At 47.9% G+C, this 18,624-nt stretch overlaps 1 protein-coding gene across 1 annotated transcript in view; it reads left to right on the forward strand.

Moving 5' to 3' along the window:
- The window catches only part of LOC137433546 (limbic system-associated membrane protein-like), a 498,837-nt gene extending 480,550 nt beyond the window's left edge, over positions 1-18,287 (forward strand). The window contains exon 9 of the mRNA XM_068125880.2: positions 15,339-18,287. Within this exon, the coding sequence (XP_067981981.2) occupies positions 15,339-15,463 (125 nt within the window). The 3' untranslated portion in view covers positions 15,464-18,287. The remainder of the gene's footprint in view (positions 1-15,338) is intronic.
- Positions 18,288-18,624: the final 337 nt, after the last annotated feature.

An 18,624-nucleotide genomic window follows, 5' to 3' on the forward strand; every position in this document is an offset into this window, starting at 1 on the left:
TTGTCCACAAATAAGTTCACACATTTACTATACGCAGTGTTATTGTTGATATTTAAAGGTTTCAAAGGTGGTAAGTTTCTTTTGTGTTTTCGGTCTTTTTGAAGTTGGTCAAAATGGTCAAATTTTTCGGTCAAAATGCCCATTTTGCACTGGCCTTTTTAAAGCCAACATCAAGACATCACGTGCAGCTCATTAAAATCATCCCGTACCCCTTGGCTAATCACTGACAGTCAAAACGGCTGTTCAACAGCTGTGCTATGAAGTGACCATTGAAGGTTCAAGTGACCATCCGTGACTGTTTTGTCTGACAGGGAGGACACTATTGTCCACAAATAAGTTCACACATTTACTACTTGCAGTGTTATTGTTGATATTTAAAGGTTTCAAAGGTGGTAAGTTTCTTTTGCGTTTCAGTATATATATATACATATATATATATATATATCGATAGATATATATATATATTGTTACGGACCGCGGACAAGATGTTGTTTGCCGAGCGGATGGCGCCGCGGCCGAACAGTTACCCCGACTAACCCGATTTCTGAACGTTGGCCAAAATCGCGCCACAGATATTCAATGGGGAAAAGACTAAAGCGAAGGATGTGAAGAAGAAGAAAGACAAAGGGTAAGGAATACAAATATAATTTATTTACGATATACAACCAAAAGTAACCAAGGAGAAGGAAGGATAATAAAATAATTTACAGAAGATATTAGAGACACAGTGCAATGCTAGCTTACCTACAGTCTTAATTAACCCAGGACAGAACAAACAAAAGACAGACTCACGCGGGGAATGATGACAGGAATGGCAGGAGGTGGATGGCTGGAGGGAGAGGAAGGTCCACGGGTACTGCAGCACGATCGGCGCGTTTAGCAGCCGTCGTTCCTTTGCGGCCCTGCTCAAGAACTGCCGTCAAGGCCCCAAGCTGCTGTGGCTGAAGCTGCTGTTGTTGCTGCTGTGGCTGCTGCTGCTGTTGTTGCTGCTGTGGCTGCTGCTGCTGCTGTGTGGACGTCGCGTGCTTTTTCCAGGACTCATCTGAGGTGGGGGCGTCTTCTGCGGGTTATATATGCCACGCCCCTGAACCTTCGCGAACCTCCTTGATGTTTCTCTCCACACCCTCTCCAAGTCCAACCCCTTGTTCGTGGTTGGTTGAGTGGGGCTGACTCACTCCTCCCCTCTATGACGAGGTGGGGACACGCCTTTCTTCCCCGACCCGAGCACATGTTCAATGGTGGTTTTGGGGCGAAATCAACAACCCACAGCTGTAGCAAACCTGGCAAACTGCCCAGTGCAGTTGGCAATGGAGGCTTGGAGGGGATGTAGCTGGCAATTGAGGCTTGGCAATGGAAGTTTTGGGAGTGGGAATGGGGAATGAAAGGGAATCTATCTTATTTCACTTGGTGCAATGGAGTGTCATCTTAATGGAAGACAAGGCCTTACCCTAATACACATAATAAAGATATAACTATTGAACAAGGGGGGAAATCTATGATTGGCTAACGTGTGGTGTTTATGAACTAGTTACGGGACGCACTTTGACCTTTATACATAACTGGAGCAAGGAGGGCGATATTTTACAACAATTTACTATACAATAAAAAAAACACAATAATAAAAACACAATCCTCATATCCACAACACTGTACCCTCCTCCTCTTAGGCACGTTCCGGGCCTATAACTTTAACTTTTAGTGTGGCACGTAGGTGTAGTTCCCTCTACATTTAACCTGACCCTGAGTGCGACAGTTTTAAAACATAAATAAATATGTCCCGCTACTCCATTGCACCCTGCCTAACAGATTCACGCCCACAGCTAACCGAATTGCAGAATTGGCTTCAAACTATACATTGACGGTGGGGGCGCATTATTTACAGTGACGCTATTTTATTTACAAAACGTAACCCAGGACCTGTGATCGTTCTTTTTGGGGGGGGGGGGAGACAGTCTGCCCTGCATCGATGCACCATGAAAGCACCCAAAAACGCACCAACACACCCTCAAGCACCAATCGGTGCACAGTCATCACTGGTCATCAATAAAAAATAAACCAACAACCCCTAACCCCGCTGGTGGTCTCTTGCTCTTCGGCTCCCTCTGCTGGCTATTACTATTTTCCAGTTGTTGTCATCTTCTTTGCTGGCGGCCTATTTGGATTAATAAAATGCACCTAACGTGTCCGTTTTTATTTTCTTTATTTATGGCCCACAGGGCCGACTACGTGTGGTTCACCTGTGGGGCATCGGTGCCCTGTGGCCAAGGTCCGCCAACAAGATTTCGGGCCTTCATGGCCGGTTCCAGCAGAGGGGCCATGCCCCAACCCATGGGGTCCATCAGTGGTGCTCAGCCACAGACATGTGGTCTATAATGTGGTGCATCGATGCAGACAGCTGGTTCTGGGAGTTCCGGGCGCACTATGGCGGACTCACGCACGCTCCCCTCGGCGCCCAGTGGCGCACAGGTCCTCATGTGGGAGACAAAGGGGGGGAAAGACAGATGAGCGAGGGGTAAGGTCACAAGGGTACACATCAATAAGGCAATGCAAGGTGAAGTGCGTACGGAGAGCGAAGTGAGAAAGCTCGTCCCTACCGTACGTCACCCCCCCCCCCCTGTCACCTACACTACCCTTGCCCTTACCCCATATGTACAAAATCTACACATTACAAATTCGTCGCTAATGTCACGTCTTCCCCATATTTCCCCTATACCAAATTCGTCTCCACAATCCCTCTATCCAAAATTTGCCATCACCCAATTCATCATCAATCCTCATAAGGAGGAAGAGATGGAACACAGCACAATGTCACACCCACGTCATGATGCGTCTCACATTCCAAACATTTGCATCATAAAAATAATAAAACATGGCATGGTGTGGAGTTACGTCACCTCAGGTGAGTGGATGTAGATGGTGCGAGGAGACTTCAATCCTAACTATCCTCTAAATGACTTTAACACACTTTACACTACCCGGGGTCTTTCCCTGCCAATCCATTGGCCAACTTACACTATAGGTTCTAAAAACCAATTCCCATTGACCAAACTGTGGTGCTTCTCAATTTGGGGTCTCACTCCCCCGATTCATCTCCCAGTGCCCTTGCACAATTTCCGGGCTGAGTCGTGTAGCTCTCCCAGCAGGTCTACCCACCTGCACACCTCCACCACTGTAGTTGCCACCCGAGCTTTCCTAGCTCCTCACCCTAACCTATCTAATTGGGGAAGGCCCCTCCTGGCTCTGTCACCCCTCGGTGCCCTCTGGCACTGGGCTACCCGGGTCCATCCTCCGGATCCTCGGGCCCCATCCACAACAACTCTACCGGCTCCCAGAGCCCACCTGCGGCCTCACCTGGCCGACATCCTCACAGTGGTGGAGTGCCCAAACCAACTACACACACTAACAGGCTACACGCCCAGCCATTTCCACAACACTAATGCACCCATCCAAATACCATTCTTTCACCCGCACCACAGATGCCAATATCCAACCACAATTTACCTATACCCTCTACCTAACACTTGCACTACCCTCCCCGGGTATTCGTGATGGGGGTCCATCCTTCCCCCATTCACACCTTCGCACCATCCACTCCACTCCATAGTTTCCACCATACTCACTCCACGACCATCCATTCCAATACTCCATATACTCCATACCATTTTTTCCACACAACCATTCTCCATACACCTGTCGTTGCACACCTGTGCAATCACACCTGGTGCCACCTGCACCCTCCTTCCTTCCTGGACCATTTGGTCAACACAACACACATCACCATCACTCACTCAAACACTGCTCCATCCACCTGTCCAGTTGCACACCTGTGCAATCTCACTACAACTCACACTCACAATCATTTACTCATTCCCTGCTCAATACACTTCCAATCCTCAAACACACGGCATCATCATCTAACTACTCCCCTCTGGAACTTGCGCTTCCCAGTCGTCCCTTTAAACTATTGCGCTCCCTCGTCGTTATCATCCACACTAATCTACCTGCGTCCCCACTACAGGTATCATTGTCACTACCTAACCTTAACGTTACCTAATGTCAATCTCTAGGTCCCTACACATTATTTCCTAACCCTCCCGGGCTAGTTTTCACTGCCAAACCCCATAAGTCTAGTGCTCCTTTGCCCCCGTTGTGAGAGATGGCAGAGTTGCCATCCCATCACATCGGGTATCTCTCACTACCAACCCCCCCCCCCCCCCCCCAGTCCTCTGACGCTACGAGCCCCCGTCGCAAGAGGTACTGGGTCCTGCCTCGGCATCTAGAGCCGAGGCGATCCATGAGGGCGCCTGCTCGCCGGCATAAGGTCTTATCCGGTCGGCATGGACGATCCGAGGGAGGGCCCGTGGCCCCATTTTGATCTTAACGACCACGTCACAGACTTTCGACAGGACGACTCCCAGGCCTTGCCAGGGGGAGGTGAGTTTTGGGCACCTGCCCTTCCGCCTCCGGGGATTAAAGAACCAAATCTTCATCCCCGGAGCGTATTGACTCCCCTGGCTCCGGTCGTCGTACCTGCGCTTCATCTCGGCCCCCGCCAGATGGAGCTGGCGGCGGGCGAAGGCATGGACCCGCTCCATGCCTTCCTCCAAGTGACGTGCGTAACCCTCCCTCGGCGGTGTATCCGTGGTGTCTGGCACGGGACCGCATAGCAAGTCGGCGGGAGCCCGTAACTCCCACCCATACATAAGCAACGCTGGACTGCATGCGGTGGCTCCGTGCTGGCTAGTTCGGTAGGCCATCAACAAGTACGGGAGATGTTCGTCCCAGTCATCCTGATGGGTGGTTGTGAACAATGCCAGTTGTTGGATCAATGTTCGATTGAACCTTTCCACCATCCCGTCAGATTGTGGCCGCAAGGGCGTGGTTCTGGTTTTCCGAATTGACAGGAGTCTGCACACATCTTTTAATAATTGGCTCTCAAAATTTCGTCCCTGATCGGTGTGCAGCTCCTGTGGAATCCCGTGCCGAAATACAAATCCTTCTACGAAGGCCTGCGCCACAACCCCGGCTTCTTGGTTGGGGAGGGCGTAGGCCTCCGGCCACCTGGTGAAATAATCCATCACAACAAGGATATACTTATTACCTTGGCGGGTGCGGGGCAGCGGTCCTAGAATATCCATAGCCACCCGCTCAAGGGGGGCCCCCACCTGATGTAATTGAAGGGGGGCCCTCATCCTCCGTGCTGGTCCCTTTTTGGCAGAACAGGCGTCGCATCTCCGACACCAGTCCTGTATGTCGCGCACCATATTCACCCAATAGAACCTCCGGCGGACCCGAGATATTGTCTTTGTCCTGCCCAAATGGCCGCCAGAGCGGGAACCATGCACCTGTTGTAATATGACGTTCTTGAATTTGTCAGGGACTATCACCAGCCAGGAAGTTCTATCAGAGGGAACCTCCACCCACTTGCGATATAAGATGTTGCCTTTCAATTCCAGGGTCTGCCACTGAGCCCAATACGCCTTTGTCTGTGCCCCGAGGGGGGTGACCTCTTCCCCTTTTGGTCTTTGCCCCAATTTGACCCATTTGAACACCGGCCCCAGAACGGGATCCTCCTGCTGGGCCGTGCTCCACGCCAAAGTTCCAAATTCTTCATCTGCGGTTCGTGGCAAAATTGGCCCTCTCACCTGGGTTGCCCGGACGACGAGAATCGGGGCAGAATCGCCCAATTGCTCCCTCTCCTCATGTCTCGCACAAAATTTGCAGTTTTCCCCCAGACAAGGACGCCGAGAGAGTGCGTCCGCATTACCATGGGCCTTCCCGGCCCTATGGGTCACATTGAAATCGTACTGCTGCAACTTTTCCAACCACCTTGCAATTTGGCCCTCCGGTTCCTTGAACCGAAGGAGCCATTGCAAGGAGGAATGGTCAGTTCGAACCGAAAATTTCCGCCTGTACAGGTACGGGTGGAAATGGTTCATGGCAGCCAGCATAGCCATAAAACTCTTTGCGAGTGACACAATAATTTCGCTCGGGCCTACTTAAGGCCCGACTATAGTAACCAATCACTCTCTCCACGCCCTCCTGTGTCTGAGACAAAACTGCGCCCAATCCTTCCTGGCTCGCATCCGTGTCCAGGGTAAATGTCCCGTCACTAGTGGGTTAAGCGAGAAGGGGTGCGGATGTTAGACAACACTTCAATTTTTGGAAGGCCTCGTGGCACTCCCGTGTCCAATTAAATCGCGTCCCCTTCTCCGTAAGCCGGTGGAGGGGACGGGCCAACTCCGCAAATTTCGCCACAAAACGCCGGTAGTAGGAGCAGAGTCCCAAAAATCCCCGCACCTCTTTGATGGTACGTGGTGCTGGCCACTCCTCCACCGCTTTAATTTTGTCTGGGTCCGTTTTTACCCCCTCGCGGCCGATCACGTGACCTAGATAGGCCACCTCTCTTGCAAACAAGGTGCACTTACTCGGGTTCAGCTTCAATCCTGCCTGTCTGAGGCACCCGAACACCTGGTCCAAATTAGCTAACGCCTGGGGGAAGGTCTTGGCATGTACCAGGACGTCATCCAGGTATACCAGGCATGATTGCCATGGCATGCCGCCTAGCACATGCTCCATTAATCTCTCAAAGGTGGCGGGGGCATTACACAAACCAAACGGCATCACAGTGAACTGATACAGCCCCTTACCTGTGGAAAATGCCGTTTTCTTCTTCCCTGTCCGATCCATCTCCACCTGCCAATACCCACTCTTGAGGTCCAAAGTTGTGAACCAATTTGAGCCCGCAACGGCATCGAGGGTGTCATCAATCCTTGGCAGGGGATATGAGTCCTTGAGTGTCACGTTGTTTAGCTGGCGATAGTCCACGCAGAACCGCGTGGTCCCATCCTTTTTTTTGACCAGCACAACAGGTGACATCCAAGGACTTCCCGAGGGCTCCATCACGCCTGCGTCGAGCATTTTTTCAACCTGCCCGTCAGCTTCCGCCCTCTTGCTCCAAGGGAGCCGTCGGGCGGCTTGACGAATAGGCCGGGCCTCACCGGTGTGGATCTGATGTTTCACCAGGCCCGTACGTCCAATATCCTCGGTGGACAAGGAGAAGAGGTCCAAATGGGACCCAACCAGTTTGTGTAAGGCCTCCCTCTGAGTACCTCCCAACTCTATGCTACTTCGATTTACCATCTCGCAAATGGGATCGGGCCAATTCCTAGAACTTATTGAAGGCTCCCCCTGGGGCTGGCTCGGCTGGACGTTCTCGCTCCTCACTGATGCGACTTCTCTAACTGGGGTGCAGCCAGCTACCTTCGTGCCCCTCACTATAGTGCGTGGTTCTGTGCTAATGTTAATTACTCGGACGGCCACCACCGGCCCGTCCGTTTTTACAAGGGTGCGGCCCACGATTAAACCAGGTATGGATCGCGCTGCCACCGGTTCGACCAGGCCGCAGGACTCCTGCCATGTCGGGCGAGCTGACCATCGGGCCGGCACTATGGCCTCGGCCCCCGGAGGGATGGTCACGGCCTCAGGAGCCTCCAGCTCCACCCTCTCGGCCGTGCTCACCCCCTCCAATGGTAACTCTTCCACTCCCCATTGCAGGATCCCCCGGCTCAAGTCGATTTTACAACCACTGGCAGTCAACAAATCCAACCCTATTAAGCATGGGTCGCACACCTCCGCCACCCAAACCTCTATCTCTCTTTTTACCGACCCCAACTTAAGGGTTACAAAACCACGCCCTATGATCGGGGCCGTTGCCCCGGTAGCCAACTGCAAACTATGATTTTCCAGACGCTGGATTTTACCCCAGCCGTCTGCACTCGAATTAAGGATCACGGGGCTGATGATCGTGGCGCTGGCTCCCGTGTCCACAACGGCGTCTACCCCCATGCCGGCAATTTTGCACCGAATTGTTAAGCTACCTGTTCCAATTTGGCCACAATGAATGACCTGTCGCGTCAACGAGGGCTTCTCTCCATCCCCTACTGCCGAACACCGCCCTGCATGCCCGGCACGTTCTAGTTTCCCGGGCCCTGGCGGGGGGGTGTCTGTGGTCGGCTAGGCCGATCGATACTGGGCGGAGTTGAGGGCATCAGCTGACGGGGAACGTCCCGGCGCGGAGCTCGACACTCCCACGCACGGTGACCCATCCGAGCACAATTATAGCACCTCACCTGGTAAGGTGCTTGCCTCCGGTATTCCAAATTTCCCCCCCTGTATGTCCGAATTGGGGTACTCTGTCGGGGACTACCGGGTGCCACCCCTGGAGCCGCCTGCCATGGTCCAGGTCCCGCTAGAGGCCGATCCACCAGCCTCCGAAACATGCTCTCCAGGTCAGGGCCCCCGTCGGGGGCCGGCCCCCTGGGGGGGGCGACCCCCAGCACGGGCCCTACCTGACGCACCGCCACTGCGTGGCGCTCGCCTCCCCGGGCCAGGGGCCTCGCTGCTTCCCAACGGGCCGCAGCGTCGGCCGCCTGACTCATGGTCTGTGGGCGCTACATGGCGAGCTGTTGTCGGAGCTCCAGATCCGGGAGGGCCTGGATAAAGTGATCCAGCACCAGGCTTTCCTGGGAACTCGCTGCCATGTCCGCGTGTGCAATCCCTACCGCGCGGCGAATATCGTGAGCAAGTTCCCCGATGGTCTCCTGGGGCTTGCGTTTACGCTGCGCAAGTTGAGCTTTAACAAGCTCGCTTTGCTGCTCGATACCGAAACGATTAATTAAAGCCGCACGGAGAGCTGACAGGGTGAGAGCACCCGGTGGTAAAGCTGTCAGCACCTCCGCCGCCGCACCGCGCAGCGCCCCTACCAGGTGTACTCCACCTTCGTCCGGACTCCAACCATTGCCTCGGCACACGTACTCAAACTGCGCCAGGTACGCCCTCAGATCACTCTTGCCGTCATACGGCGCGAGTGGTACCTTGTGGGCGCCCGAAGGCCGGACCCCGCGCGTCACTCCTGGCGGGATCAACGCGGGACCAAACCGTTCGGGCTCCCACAGTGCGCTATTCCCGGGGGGCTCCCGTGCGTCCCCCGTCCCTCCAAACACTACCCCTCTTGGTGTCGATGCCTGGGTCGCCCTTCTGCAACCCGCTACCCACTCCATACCCGCACATCCTTGCTCACCGGCACCCCCCTCACTCCCCATAGCCAGACCTCCTTGCACACCTCCTCTTTCCACACACTCCGGACCAGTCATACACCTCACTATTGGTCCCTCACGAACACCCGGGTCTACACCACCCCCCAAGCCAACTAGGTCTCCCCTCACACCATATACATTTCCGCGTATATCGTCACTCACCTCGGTACCTCGTCGTCGCACCTCCTCTGCCACCTGCAAACTCTTTATTTGGTTAGTGAGCACATAATCATGATTTGAACACAGACCTTGCACATACTCCATCACTTCCTCCCTTATCTCCGTCTCTTCTTAATTTCACTCACCCCTTCTTCCACCTCCTCTAATTTTTCCTTTACCTCCTTCATCTCCCGGTGCGCCCCCTCTATCTCTTCCTCTAACGCCACTTTAACCGTTTCTATGTGCGTCCTCACCTCTCGGTCCTTCATCTCCATTACTTCTGTCACCTCTTCCAACTTCTTCGTCAACCCCTCATGTACCATCTGACATTCCTTCTGTGTCGCTATTAATTCATTTTTTATGTCCTTTTGTGTCGCTTTTAACCCCCCGATTATTGCAGTGTTCTTTTCCACTTGGTCCACGAGTTCCTTTTGTCCCACTGTCAGCTGTTCTACTCCCCTCGTCAGACCCTCTATTCCCCCCTGTAACCTAGCCGTATTATTCCTCACCTTTCTCCATACGCTTCTCACCTCGCTTTACCTCCTCGCGTACCATGAGACCTCCTCGCTTACCTCCTCCTTCATCTCCTCCATCTCTTTTGTAGATGCTACCCTCATCTGTCCCAATTCATCCCTCTGAGCATCCAATTTACCTTCTAACCCGATTTTCACCTCCTCTATCTGGTTCCCCATTCGTTTGATTTCCCGGGCGGATTGCTCCCCTACTTCCCGCAATTTGTCGTCCATTGTGTGTTCTAACCCCATTAACCCCTTCTTTACCTCCTCTATCTGATTCTCCTGGGCAGCCATTCTATTTTTCACCCCCGTTAACCCATTTTTCACCTCTTTTATCCCGTTGTCTAACCCCTCAAATTTATTGTCTAGCTTCTTAAAATTATTGTCTAACCCCTCAAATTTACTCTCAAATTTAGCTTCTAGCCCCCCGATTTGATTTCCTAGTCGCTCCCCCATTCTGTTTTCCAAACCTTCAATTTGGTTTCCCATACTCATCTGCACAGCTGCTTGCAGCTGCGCAATGAGGGCCTGCATGTCAATCCCTCCCACTTGTGCAGTGGGCGCGGCCGCCGTAGCCATGTGCGAGGCGGCATTTTGCGCGCCCGCAACCTCGTACGCGAGGGCGCCATCTTGCGCGCCTGAAACCTCCTCAACCACCTCATTGCTCTCCTCTATTTCTTCCCTCTGATCCTGGGTTACTCCTAACCCCTCTTCTAGTTCCCCCACCGGCATCCGATCGCCTTGACTAGCCATGGCGCGATTTCAAAATTCAGGTTTTTCTTAAAACAAAACAAATTTCAGCAGCTCGTAATTTTGAGCGCGTTAAGCACGCTTCGGGTCCGATCCCGCTCCCGACACCAATTGTTACGGACCGCGGACAAGATGTTGTTTGCCGAGCGGATGGCGCCGCGGCCGAACAGTTACCCCGACTAACCCGATTTCTGAACATTGGCCAAAATCGCGCCACAGATATTCAATGGGGAAAAGACTAAAGCGAAGGATGTGAAGAAGAAGAAAGACAAAGGGTAAGGAATACAAATATAATTTATTTACTATATACAACCAAAAGTAACCAAGGAGAAGGAAGGATAATAAAATAATTTACAGAAGATATTAGAGACACAGTGCAATGCTAGTTTACCTGCAGTCTTAATTAACCCAGGACAGAACAAACAAAAGACAGACTCACATGGGGAATGATGACAGGAATGGCAGGAGGTGGATGGCTGGAGGGAGAGGAAGGTCCACGGGTACTGCAGCACGATCGGCGCGTTTAGCAGCCGTCGTTCCTTCGCGGCCCTGCTCAAGAACTGCCGTCAAGGCCCCAAGCTGCTGTGGCTGAAGCTGCTGTGGCTGCTGCTGTTGTTGCTGCTGTGGCTGCTGCTGCTGCTGTGTGGACGTCGCGTGCTTTTTCCAGGACTCATCTGAGGTGGGGGCGTCTTCTGCGGGTTATATATGCCACGCCCCTGAACCTTCGCGAACCTCCTTGATGTTTCTCTCCACACCCTCTCCAAGTCCAACCCCTTGTTTGTGGTTGGTTGAGTGGGGCTGACTCACTCCTCCCCTCTATGAAAAGGTGGGGACACGCCTTTATTCCCCGACCCGAGCACATGTTCAATGGTGGTTTTGGGGCGAAATCAACAACCCACAGCTGTAGCAAACCTGGAAAACTGCCCAGTGCAGTTGGCAATGGAGGCTTGGAGGGGATGTAGCTGGCAATTGAGGCTTGGCAATGGAAGTTTTGGGAGTGGGAATGGGGAATGAAAGGGAATCTATCTTATTTCACTTGGTGCAATGGAGTGTCATCTTAATGGAAGACAAGGCCTTACCCTAATACACATAATAAAGATATAACTATTGAACAAGGGGGGAAATCTATGATTGGCTAACGTGTGGTGTTTATGAACTAGTTACGGGACGCTTTTTGACCTTTATACATAACTGGAGCAAGGAGGGCGATATTTTACAACAATTTACTATACAATAAAAAAAACACAATAATAAAAACACAATCCTCATATCCACAACTATATATATATATATATATATATATATATATATATATATATATATATATATATATATATATATATATATATATATATATATATATATATATACAGACTTGGCATTTAATATGGAATTTTTTTTTTTTCTTGACGGGTTTACTTTCTTAACTCAGTATATCAATCTGGTGAGTTTCTTTTACACTTTGGTGATTTATTTGTTAAAAGAACCATGTCACTGATTGTCTGTCGCAGCAAGAAGTCAACAACAGGATTATATCACAGGTGGCGTGGAAAAATGTACGGACAGGTGCATTTGATGATTGGCTTCACAGTCGGGTATACAAGGGTTGTTGCGTTCTGTATTAGTGGAAAACAACTGCTGCACGTCTCCAAAAGTTATTGCCGCTTCCTCTGGAGATGGTCCGTCAACTCGACAATGCTGTTTGTCATGGAGTGGTGGCTTTACGAAATTACGGCATGAAACAGCGTGCTATTGCTCGGCAGTATGGCATCACTCAAGGTCAGGTGTCAAAGATCCTGAAACAAAATGCTCAGAGGGGTGTCCCTACTCCAATACCGAGGTCAGGACGTCCCCGCAGAACCACAAGGAGGGATGATCGCCAGCTGTACCGGTTAGTCCGCAATGGCCGTACCAAGTCAGCTAATCGGCTTAGCGCTGAGTGGCAGCAACTGACAAATGTGCCTGTATCCAGAAGGCTAGTCAACCAACGACTGGTTCAAGCAGGCTATTGTGCCAGGCGTCCCCTGAGAAAGCCACGCCTGACCAGACAACACCGCCAGCGCCGATTGCAGTGGGCCAGAGAGCACCGTCAATGGCAGCCAGGACACTGGAATCACGTGATCTTCAGTGACGAGTCTAGATTTCTGGTCTATCGTCAAGATGGCCGCGTCCGAGTGCGCAGACAAGTGCATGAAGCCTACAACAAAGATTGTATAGTGCCAAGAGTCCAAGCTGGAGGTGGTGGGGTGACCGTTTGGGCTGCTTTTCATGCAGGGGGCAAAACTGACCTGGTTGTTCTGAATGGAAACCTGAACCAGTTCAAGTACAGGGCCAATCTGGAAGAAACATTGCTTCCATTTGCTCGTGCAGCCTTTCGAGGAAACTTTGTCTTCCAAGATGACAATGCACGGCCTCATCGTGCTCGCATGATCCAACACTTTCTTGCTGACCGTGGTGGAGAGCATATGGAGTGGCCTGCCATGTCCCCGGATATGAATCCGATAGAGAACTTGTGGGCAGAATTAACACGTCAAATCGACAACTTGGACCAGCAGCCGACCTCTGTGCGTGAATTGCAGCAGGCTATTGTCACTGCATGGAAAGCGATTCATGTCCAAGCCTTGGCAAATCTCGTGAACAGCATGCCTCAACGTGTACATGCTCTCCTGAATGCTCGTGGGAGTTACACGAAGTACTGAACTGTAATTTTATTGTCCGTAATCCCAGTCGTAATTTAACTTTTGTTTTTGTTAAAAAAAAATTTGGCGAATGTGCAAAATAAAGAGATACTTCTGGAAAACGTACAGAAGTTTAACACAGTACTGTCCATGAATTGAGTTCGATATCAGTTTACATCACTTTCAAGGATCAATTTATTTGTTTCGAAATGTCAAATGTGGTTTTTGTTTCTTTTAAACGTCACATTAACAAAATCTAGAATAATTTCAACATAATTCCAATGAACTTTTGGTTCTAAGACATCTTGAAAAGTAAGTTCACCCCCACAAAAAAAATATTCCATATTAAATGCCAAGTCTGTATGTGTGTGTATATATATATATATATATATATATATATATATATATATATATATATATATATATATAGTGTTCAGAACTGGCTTCCGGTTCGGCAGTGTTCGAATCGGCAGACGAATCGGCAGTGTTCAGAACTGGCTTCCGGTTCGTTTTATTGTTATTATTTAGTGCAATTATTGGCCATTTCCTCACTAGTGTCTCGCTGTGGTACCAAAAGAGATAAAGGATAAATTACCAAGGGTAAGACGTACAAGGGATAATTTATCCTTCTGCCGTAAGCTAGTTAACATGACCCGCCCCCTCGTGACAGGGACAGATTATATACTTACCGACATTCTGCTAAACAGAACTTATTACATGGTGATTGTTCTTACCCGACATCCGGAGCATGTTAATTTATACAAATCTCCCTGACTCTACATATCACTGCCTACCCCACAGACATAACAATATATATTCTGACCCATACATATATATTCTGTATACAATACATACATATTATTCATTTCATTCATACAATACATACATATATATTTATGTATACAATACATACATATATATTCTGACCCAACAAGAATGAAGAATTCTAACAAGTCACGGCAGCTAATTAGCCTATTGTAGTTCATATTATAGAAACATGTGAGTATGATTATTGAGATACAGATATAAAATATAATATCCTTAACCCAATGGAATTCTTGGTATTGAACCTCCATTCATTATAATTATTCTCCAATAAAGGTACAGACGGAATGTAGTTTATCTTTCTCTTACTGAGACATTTTTACTTCACTTCCTTCTACAAAATTTACATTTCCTTACTCTACTCTGAGAAATGAGACTGAGATATCCACAGTGATTTGTAAATCATGCCCAATCATACGGGTTACTGACTTTATTTCATAGGTTAAAACTCTGATCCCACTTAATATGTGATTTTTCTGTGCCCAGGACAAGACCAAGCCATATAAAATTGCTTGTCCATCCTATATATCAAGGAACAGCTGTGCCGCAGATGTCGTTATACATTTTACATAGTGAGATAGCTAACAGATTTCCCGATTCCTTGCAGAGGCATGCAGGTAATGCATTATTAACCCAACCTAACTACCTTATGGGGTTGACACCATTTGTTAATGGATTAAAACTAGTTGAACCAACCAAAGTTGCTATTAGGATGTACCATGGCTCAGCCTTACTCCTGGATCACAGCAGGAAGTGGAGGGTGTGGTGGCACCAGGCAGGCCCGGTGCCATTGTTTTCGTGTTGACCAGACATCAGTTTCTGATCGAGTGTTTGCCTTTGTTTATGTTTCCCTCATTGTCGTTCTTCCTTGGCCTTTCTCCTGTCTCTGTTCCCACTGAACCACCCATTTCTTTTCATAGTCATATATTTATATTTAACTATGTAATTATATTTGTGTGTGCATGTGTACATGTTTATATGTGTGAATAACCATGCGTGTTTTGGAGCACAATAAGATATAAGGAAATTAATCATATCTCTCTGTCTCTATTCTTTTTGTTCTTCCCCATTGAAATTTGTTGTTTGAATAGTCAATGAGCCCCAGGGAGTGGAGTTTATCTAGGGGTGGTGTCAAAAGGCCTTGCTATTTCGACATAGTCGCTATCCTATTTGGTCAGGCTGAATTCCAATGAGCTGTTGGAAATGCTCCCTTTTGTGCTGTCTCCATGTAGCAAGTAAAATTGCATACTGCTTTTGTAATGCATCAGTGTGGGTGTGCGTGCATACGTGCGTGTTTACGTGTACTTGCGCAGGTATCCTGGGCCATAATGGATACAACTCAGCCCCGGTGTCCCTACATTCGACCGTCCTGCCAATAGTTTTCTCCTTTTGCCAGCTCTCTGTCACATTTTCTTCATCCTTCTTTTTCTGCGGTTGACTTGTCGGTTCCTCGGTCACCCAGACAACTGCCAACCACGCATGAAGCCAGCCACAGAAAACCACAGCCCACTGCATAGCTGGATCCACTGTGCATACTGACAGAAATCTACACATTTGATGTTCATTTCAGGAAGTCAAACGTACATACATTTGTCCACGATCACACCAACATACACACCCACCATGAATGACTCCCTGCATTGACGCAAGAGAATGTTGTGAATGTGTTGGAAGCCGAGTTGGCTTTCATTTTAACATGAATGTTGTTATTGTGTGCTTGATGCAGGGAGGCATTTGTAAGTTCTTGCGTGCTTGCTATTGTTCATTTACTATCCATTTGCTTGTGTTTGTGTTGTGTTTTACTGTCCGTCTGTCTTTCCCCGTCACTATGTGATTGTTTCTCTCTTTGCCTTTTTCTGTCCTATCGTGGCCATTTTGTTTTTTGTTCACCCATTTCAGCCCTCTTTGGTCAACCTCATTTTTCTCCTTTTCATATATTCTCCCCTACTCAAGTTTTTTGTCACTTGTTGTTTGTTGAAGTAATTTTAAATCCTAATGGATACAAATTACTTCATTTTGTACTGAAATCCTTCTTGTATTCCATTCAGATCTTTTCCATGGTATTATTATATGCTGCACGGTGGCCCACAAAATAATGATGGTTTTCATTGACTTGCAGGATGGTAAGCAGTATCGTCACTGTCATACGTTTAAGCTATGTATGAGGCCTGGACTCTTAATATATCAATGCAGTATTGTGAAACAACTGTTCAGTGCATTTTTGACACTAGTGAGGTACCCATGCTACACACGGGTGGGAGGCCAGAAGCAAACAGACAATGCAGAAATGGTGAATGCTAAAGCATGAAACCAATAAATTCCACATTCCTGTAGCACCTTCAGTCGCACGTCAGACATGGACAGCAAGTTCGTGAAGGACTTCCATGAAAAACGTACCCGTTGGCAAACAAACGGGTATGTTCACATATAGAAACATCGATCGTAGGCTCGTGGCGAATCTGCATATGGCGATCCGCGAATTTCACGTTTAGAAAGTAGAAACCGTCATGGCATTTCGTCATTCACTTGAACTCGATATCTCTTTTTTTCATTCCAAACAGCATAACTCCAATCACAAATTAAATAACATTAATATAAAAAATAAACTTTTATCAACATTCGTGACATAAACAAATATTTAAATCCTGATGTGAAGTTCCGTATGGTTGGGTGAACACAATTACGAATTCAAAATCGTAATTGTATTCACTCAATTCCAATCATCAATTGATACTTTAACAAAACTATTAACACGATTAACGTTTAACGATTTAACATTACGATTGAATGATGGTTGTTTTGGGATATTATCAAACCCACGCATTGCCGTAATCTGTCCACTTCCGCATTCGCAGCAGGTTCATACTTCTCATCAAAATCCAAACAGTGTTTGTAGAATTTCAATAAAAGCCACATCACTGTTCATATCGGTAAATATTATTCCATCGTGTTTAGAAAAAACTGGAAAATTGGAAAAATTGGAAAAACAATATAGCCTATTTTACTCCAGAGGGTCCCAGGATTACCCACCCAAAATATCGTTGTGATCGGTTCAGGCGTTTTTGCGATACCTGCGAACGGACAGACGGACATTTGGTGAATTATAGTAAGATGGTGAAAAGAGTGTCTACCAATGTAAGATAATCGGACAGTAATACTATATGGTGAGACAAAGAGTGTGACTCTGGTCCAACAACATTTTGGAACTTTATTTGCGACAAGATCAATAGAAGGGTACAATGAAGAAGCACAACTCTGTAACTTTCCCAGTAATTTGAAGAGAAAGACTGTTTGAAAGGAAGTGGGGGTGGCAAACATCAATTTGGCGACATTTGGACATTTGGATAGTGCGACGTCAATATATTTGTGTGTGTGACAAATTGTGTGGACAATAGTGGACATTTGGCAAACATCAATTTGCATTCCATAAATTGGTAAAATGGAGGAAGTGCATTGGGATAAGTGGTGCTCACATTGAACAGGTGGTTCAAGACAAATATATCTCCATATAATATTCTTCATATTTTATGAACATACAATGTGACGTATGATGGTTATAATCGCTGTTTGCCAATCTCGGAAAAAGTAGAAAGCCGTCATCATTTCATGGGCCACCCTGTTATTATCCATCTGTGGTTATGAAAAACATCTGCATCAGATTTAAACATATTTATTTGTGTATTCATCCTAATTACTATCCATTTGCTTTTGTTTTTGAATCAAGCAGGCCATTGTTTCATTCATCGGGCAGCCTAGTATCACAATAGATGTGTGAAGATAGTATCTTCCAAACCCTTTTTGAATTGCATTTGGCCTTGAGTTTTTAATCTCTTATCTCTCCATTTAAAATGAAAGTAAAAGCTCTCTAAGGAAGAGTTCAAGGGAAAAAGCAAAATTTAAATTGTGAAGCCAACTTGAATAATTTGGCCAAAGCTTAAACAATGGCTTGAATATAGTTGATTAAATATAATACAGTATGTGCAAATGTCCATCCACACGTTAAGCACCCCACCACCACCATAAATACTCCAGGCATAGACAGACACACACATGCACAGGCATAATTGATACATTTGGAAGGAATGCGCTGGAGCACACTTGTTTCACATGACAGTCATGCTTTTTGTTTTTAAAGATAAATCTAGGCTCATGTGGAAGAGCAAGGTGACGGATAATGGAAGGGTAACATACTGCCACTCAGTTGTGGGAAAACAACCAGATGGAAAACGAGCAGGTGGATGGAGGGAAAAGACAATGAAGGGAAAAAGAGGAGACAAAGAAAGAAAGATAGTAACCTGCAGGTAAGAGGGGTCGTTATGTATTGAGTTAATACGAGGAGGAAATACCATGGGGAGGGATGGAAGATGGCATGGTGATGTATTACCATCATGAAGCCCTGGAGGGAATTCAATTATAGGTTTGCACTAATACAGGAAGGTGTTTCCACAGGCATGAGAAAAGAGGAACAGAAAAGACATAGAGGTGAAACGCAAGCCTGGATTTTAAAATTTTAACAAACTGATGGTTATTGGAAGGAAGTATAACGGGGAGAGGGTGTGCATCCTGTATGGGGTTAGGGAGGGATTGTAGGGCTGGAAA

Source organism: Myxine glutinosa, chromosome 1 (genome assembly GCF_964187855.1).
Source record: "Myxine glutinosa chromosome 1, kmMyxGlut1.1, whole genome shotgun sequence".
Lineage (NCBI taxonomy): Eukaryota > Metazoa > Chordata > Myxini > Myxiniformes > Myxinidae > Myxine > Myxine glutinosa.